Source organism: Dasypus novemcinctus, chromosome 3 (assembly GCF_030445035.2).
Source record: "Dasypus novemcinctus isolate mDasNov1 chromosome 3, mDasNov1.1.hap2, whole genome shotgun sequence".
Classification (NCBI taxonomy): Eukaryota; Metazoa; Chordata; class Mammalia; order Cingulata; family Dasypodidae; genus Dasypus; species Dasypus novemcinctus.
This window is the reverse complement of record NC_080675.1, coordinates 172,613,637-172,619,636: the sequence shown is the minus strand read 5'-3', so window position 1 is coordinate 172,619,636 and position 6,000 is coordinate 172,613,637. Positions and strand designations below refer to the sequence as shown.

The 6,000-nt window shown below is 48.0% G+C and overlaps 1 protein-coding gene and 1 long non-coding RNA gene across 2 annotated transcripts in view; one reads left to right on the top strand and one right to left on the bottom strand.

The window, feature by feature from the left end:
* Nucleotides 1-1,710: 1,710 nt before the first annotated feature.
* LOC131278060 (uncharacterized) lies at nucleotides 1,711-3,579 on the bottom strand. The gene is made up of 3 exons (XR_009185228.1): nucleotides 3,287-3,579; nucleotides 2,812-2,873; nucleotides 1,711-2,662 (listed from the first exon to the last, which is right to left on the bottom strand). It is a non-coding gene; the product is annotated as an uncharacterized lncRNA (long non-coding RNA).
* A 140-nt stretch (nucleotides 3,580-3,719) lies between these two features.
* Nucleotides 3,720-6,000, top strand: part of SEC11A (SEC11 homolog A, signal peptidase complex subunit) — a 54,878-nt gene continuing 52,597 nt past the window's right edge. The window contains exon 1 of the mRNA XM_004479608.4: nucleotides 3,720-4,072. Coding sequence (XP_004479665.1) covers nucleotides 4,022-4,072 — 51 coding nt within the window. The 5' untranslated portion in view covers nucleotides 3,720-4,021. The remainder of the gene's footprint in view (nucleotides 4,073-6,000) is intronic.

The following is a 6,000-nucleotide window of genomic DNA, read 5'->3' as shown; positions in this document are numbered from 1 at the left end:
CTTCTTTTTTAAAAAAGATTTATTTTACTTATTTCTGCCCCTTCCCCCATTGTTTGTGCTCTGTCTGCTCTGTGTCTGTTCATTGTGTGCTCGCTGTGTCTGCCTGTCTTTTTAGGAGGCACCAGGAACCAAACCCAGGACCTCCCACGTGGGAGGGAGGCATCCAACCACTTGAGCCCCCTCTGTTCCCTGCTTCTTGTGTCTTTCCTTGTATTGCCTCATTGTATCAGCTTACCATCTTGCTCATCTTCTTTAGGAGGCACTGGACCCAAACCCCGGACCTCCCATGTGGTAGTCTGGCACCCAATTGCTTGAGTCACATCCATGTTCCCCAAAGCTTCTTGATCCCAGGCCTGGAAAGTTTACACAAGTGGAATAAGAGAAAAGGAGGTAAATCACGGCCCACTGTAGCAGTGATTCTCAAGGTGGAATCCTTGGCCCAGCAACATCAGCATCACCTGAGAGCGTGTCAGAAATGCCCATTCCCCATGCACCTCAGACTCCGAGTCAGATGCTCTGGAGACAAGGCCCGTCAATCTGTTTTAACAAGCCTTCTGGGCGACTCTGATGCATGCAAAAGTTTGAGAACCCCTGTTCAGCCATATGGTGTAACAGACAATCACTGAATTGCAATCAGGAGAACTGAACCCAGATTCCTGGTCTATGTGTTCACAAGCTGAGTGGACTGGGAGAAATGACTTCACTTTTCTGAGCCTCAGCTTCAGCTCCCTCACTGATCAGCAGCTGCACACTGCATACTTCCTCTTCTTGTTCTCAATCCAATGAAGCACTGACAAGGAGGAGCTCCTCTCCACAAGATCATGATGGTGTTTGCAAAGATCGCGCCGCTGGCACTGTGGTAATGACTCTGGGTGATGGTTTGAAAAAGCAGCTTGACCTGCTTGTCCTGGCTCTCCGGCGTGGTCAGGGTGAAATGATTGACGAAGGCGCTGCCCTTGTCCTCCCTGAAGGTGCCAGCCTTGAAGCACAGTGCCATGTACACCTTTCACACACTTACATCCCTCACCAACACCAGCTTGAGCAGGAAACTGTACTATTCATCTGAGTCTCCTGGGCTTGGCCCTGCCATGACCTCGCAGGAGGTGAAGGTCACAGAAGCTACTGGCCAAGCTCTATTAGCTTCACCTATGGGCCGCCTAGTGACACAGAGCTGCCAAAGCTGGGTAAATCCTATTTGCCTGCCAAGTTTAGACATGCCAAATGTTCTGTCCTCTATGAGGCTGTTTAAGTACAACTGAAGAGATCTGTCTTGCATCTGAAGCCCCATGGAACTGTGTGCCTCTCACAGGGCTCTTTCCACAATACAAGGAGGTGGACTGAGGTTTATAGCCTTTTAAAGGATTGCTGATGCTCACCTTCAAATTCAACATTAACAAAGTCAAGTGCTCTACTGGCTAGAATTGAGATTAGAACTCATATCCAACAAATATTTATTGAATATCTGCTTTGTGTTAAGCACAGTAAGAGCTGTGGATGCAGGAGTGGATGAAGATAAGTTTCCCACCCTCAAGGAGCTTACATGTATTTTTTTTCCACAGGCTGTCCAAATTTGGAGGAATCAGGATTTGCTTTTTTAACTAATATGTATGGGGTGCCCAGGAGCAACAGCTGATTTATATCTTTGTTTTAATTCGACAAATATTTGCTGGCACCTAACTTTTGCACGGGGAATTTAACAGTACACAAGAGCAGTGTTTTTTTCTTTTATTCTTCTCTACAGCAGATATATTGAAATCTAATTCATATACAATTCACCCATTTAAAGTGTATAATTCAATGGTTTTTAATACATTCACAGAATTGTGTAACTAATACCATAATCAATTTTAGAACAATTTCATCACCCCAAAAAGAAATCCCATCCCATTAGCAGTCACTCCCTATTTCCCCCAACCCTTCCAGGTCTAGGCAACCATTACTTTCTGTCTTTATGCATTTGTCTGTTATGGACATTTTACATAAATGGAATCATACAATATGTGTTTCGTTTTTTTTTCAAGGGTTATCCATGTTGTGGCATAAATCAATACTTTAGTTTTTGTGTTTTTTTTGCCAAATAATATTTGGACGTATTTTATTTATGCATTCATCAGATGAGCATTTGGGTTGTTTGTACTTTTGGGCTATTATGAATAATTATGCTATGCATATTTGTATATAAGTTGTTTTTTTTTTTTAAGATTTATTTTTTATTTCTTTCTCTCCCCTTCCCCCTACCCCCCACCCCAGTTGTCTGCTCTGTGTGTCCATTCGCTGTGTGTTCTTCTGTGACTGCTTCTATCCTTATCAGCAGCACCGGGAATCTGTTTCCTTTTGTTGCGTCATCTTGTTGTGTCAGCTCTCCATGTGTGTGGTGCCATTCTTGGGCAGGCTGCACTTTCTTTCCTGCTGGGTGGCTCTCCTTACTGGGTACACTCCTTGCACGTGGGGCTCCCCTATGCAGGGGACACCCCTGCATGGCACCGCACTCCTTGTGCACATCAGCACTGCGCATGGGCCAGCTCCACACGGATCAAAGAGGCCCAGGGTTTGAACCGCGGACCTCCCCTGTGGTAGGCGGACGCCCCATCCATTGGTCCAAGTTCACTTCCTGTGTATAAGTTCTTGTGTGGACATATCTTCATTTCTCTTGGGTATATATCTAAGAGTAGAACTGGTGGTTAATATGGTAATTCTATCTTTAACATTTGAGGATCTGCCAGACCATTTTCCAAAGTGGTTGCACCATTTTACATTGCCACCAGTTGTGTATGAGGGTTCCAATTTCTCCACCTCCTCACCAAAACTCACCTCTTTTTTATTATAGCCATCTTCCTGTATACTTTTTTTTCACAGCATTCAAGTCTGTTGTGCTACAAATAGAGAACACAGACACAGAGGTTAAGGGTTGGAGTGTACTTCTTTTCATGGGTGCTCAGCAGGCTAAGGCTTTCATATAAAAATACTCTCCACTTCCCACGCCCCACTTAGGAAACAGTGCTAGGCACACCACGAATAGGTCACACCCAGGAAACCGCCAATGCTGACCAACTGGAGGGGTAATTTTCCAAAATGGATTCTGCCCAGCACTTTTCTAAGCTATTGGGAATCTCCCCCACTCACTGATGTCAAGAACAGATTCCCTTTGCCATTCTAGGATGATAGAAGCTGGATTCCAGGAAAAACTTCCTGGAGAAATGCCATGAGGAGAGCAGCAAACCTCCCTCCATTGTCTTTCCATATCATGCGGAGGGTATTTCCAAATGAAAATTTCCCCCACTCACACCTGTTGGGGACCCTGTTAACAGGGTCAAGGCCGAGAAGGAACTTCCTGATGGCTCGCACCACTGGTAGTACCATCAAACACACTATTGCCTTGTTTGGGTGTTTTGCAATTGTACTGGTTATTTTGTCTCCCACAGCACTGTAGTCCCCTGGTTGGTTCAGACTGCTTTGGCATCTCACATATCCTTTCTTGCGCGACAATCACTTATTGAAACCAACGCAGTCTTCGGCTGAGCTGAGACCGCGGGAGACTAGTCGCACCACCAGAACGCGCGGCCCGGAACCCCACCTGCGCCACACCCTGACCCACGGCCCGCGCGCAGGAACGTGCCAGCCACTCAGGGGCCGCCTCCGCCTGCCGAGGCTGGCGAGGCGACTGCCGATTGGCCGGGCCTACCCGAGGGCCCGCCTTCCGGAGGTTGCAGCCTCGCCCTCTGACCCCGGGTCACCAGCGCCGGGTGGGTGAGCTAGGCGGACTCCGAGGCTTGTCGGCCGGCGGACGTTGGAAGCGAGTGGGTCCCACGAGGCCAGGCTGGGAGGCTGGACTGGAAGACTAGCGAGTCCCTGTGTCTACAAGCCAAAGCGAAGGGACAGGACAGCGAGCGTGGCGGCCCCGGAAGCGGAAGTGCAGGCGCCGCGGGGGCCAGTGCAGCGCGAGCAGTGCCGGTGAGCCCTCGGTTCCGCGGTGGTGCCAGCGTTCTCTCTCCCCCCGCGTGCCTTGCTCGCCGGCCCCGCCATGCTGTCTCTAGACTTTTTGGATGATGTGCGACGGATGAACAAGCGGCAGGTGAGGTTGACCGCCTTTTGTATACCCGGGCTCCCCTTGTCTTGTCGACGCCGCCACTGCGGGGCCAGGCCAACCTCAGGGGCCCTGCTGGGAGGACCTGAGCCGCTCTGACGGCCGGATCGCCCCCTCTTTGGAGTCTGTGGCCAGAGGCCCTTTGTCCGTGCTCTATTCTTAGCTCACATTTGATTCCTGGCCTGTTCCGGCCTGGCGGAAAGAGATGTCTTCATGTTCCATTCTTCCCAAAGGGGCAGGGGAGCAAAGGGAGACCGTACGGTCCTTTGTAGGTGATTTTGGGGGGATTCTTACTGTTGTAGGCATTGTAAAGCGGGCTAACTCATGGGTCCTCTAATCGGAGCGATTCCCCACGGATTCCGACGAGTCTAGGTATCGCAGATGACCGCTACTCCATTCTGGGGGCCCTCAGGAAGGCGGTAGTAGGACCCGCAAAAGTCGGTTTGTTGCTTTCAACCTGTCGCAACCCATCTAGTAAAACTGCGCCCCAGCCGGCTGCACCCACTTTTCCTTGGACCATCTCTAAGTTCAGAGTTGGCACAGTTACTGTCCCTGTCAGTTAGCATTAAGGTGGCAGCCTTTAGAATCTTTGACTGTGTCCTGCCCATGTATCACTTGCCCAGGGATCTTGAAATTTAGGCCTTTTTAAACTTTACTCCGTCTTGGTCTTCTAGATCGTGTGGCAAATGGTACTAGGAACACTGCCGTAATTATTTGGTCATTAGAGAAAGTTCCTCCTTTTTGTCTTCTGCACGCAACTGAGTCTATAGAGCCTAGTTTTTCTGGCCTTGGCCCTTTAACAGTATTTTGCAGTTAAGAATTATCCTGATGTCACCATTAAAGATTGTTTCTTGGAATTGTATTTTGCACTATTTGTAATTACCATTTAGGGAAGTAGGTATACAATGTCCAGTACTTCCCTCCAGGCCCTAGCTATGTCACCTTAGACATCGATGTCACCTTACACATCTTTCCCACTTTATCAGACAGCTTTGATTATTCTTTATGCCTTTATGATAACGCTGTTCAAATTTTCACTTGTTGTATAGTGTTGTCTTTTTCCATCTGTATTTGGATTTCTGGGTGTCAAAGGCATTTCTCTGAAGAAATATTTATTTTGGGCCTATTTATTATACCCTGTGCTAGGTACAAGGAAACAAATGCAAATATAAGAAAGACTGTGCCTTGAAGGAGCATAAATGATTGAGGCAAAACTAACTTTTTTAGCTCTATTTGTGATGTACTTTATGTATTTTATATACTTCTTAGGTAGATATTGTTTTCACCCTTAGACAGATGAAGAAATGAGACTTAATGAGAAGCAATACAGTACAGAGGTTAAGAGTATGGTCTCTGAGGCTAGCTTCGGAGGTTTGAAGTAAATGCTACTTACCAGCTGTGTGACTGGCAAATTATCTAACCTCTCAGTGCCTGCTTCTTTATTTTTTTTTAATTTTTAAAAATATTTATTTATTAATTTATTCCCCCCCCCCCCCGTTGTCTGTTCTCTGTGTCTATTTGCTGCATTGTCTTTGTCCGCTTCTGTTGTTGTCAGTGGCATGGGAATCTGTTTCTTTTTGTTGCGTCATCTTGCTGCATCAGCTCTCCGTGTGTGCGGCGCCATTTCTGGGCAGCTTCACTTTGTTTCGCGCTGGGCGGCTCTCCTTATAGGGTGCACTCCTTGCGCATGGGGCACCCCTATGCGGGGGACACCCCTGCGTGGCAGGGCACTCCTTGCGCACATCAGTACTGCGCATGGGTCAGCTCCACACGGATCATGGAGGCCTGGGGTTTGAACCGTGGACCTCCCATGTGGTAGACGGACGCCCTAACCACTGGGCCAAGTCCCCTGCCCCTGCCTGCTTCTTTAGATTGCTGTGAAGATTAAATGAGCTAATTCATGGTAAGCTCTTCCA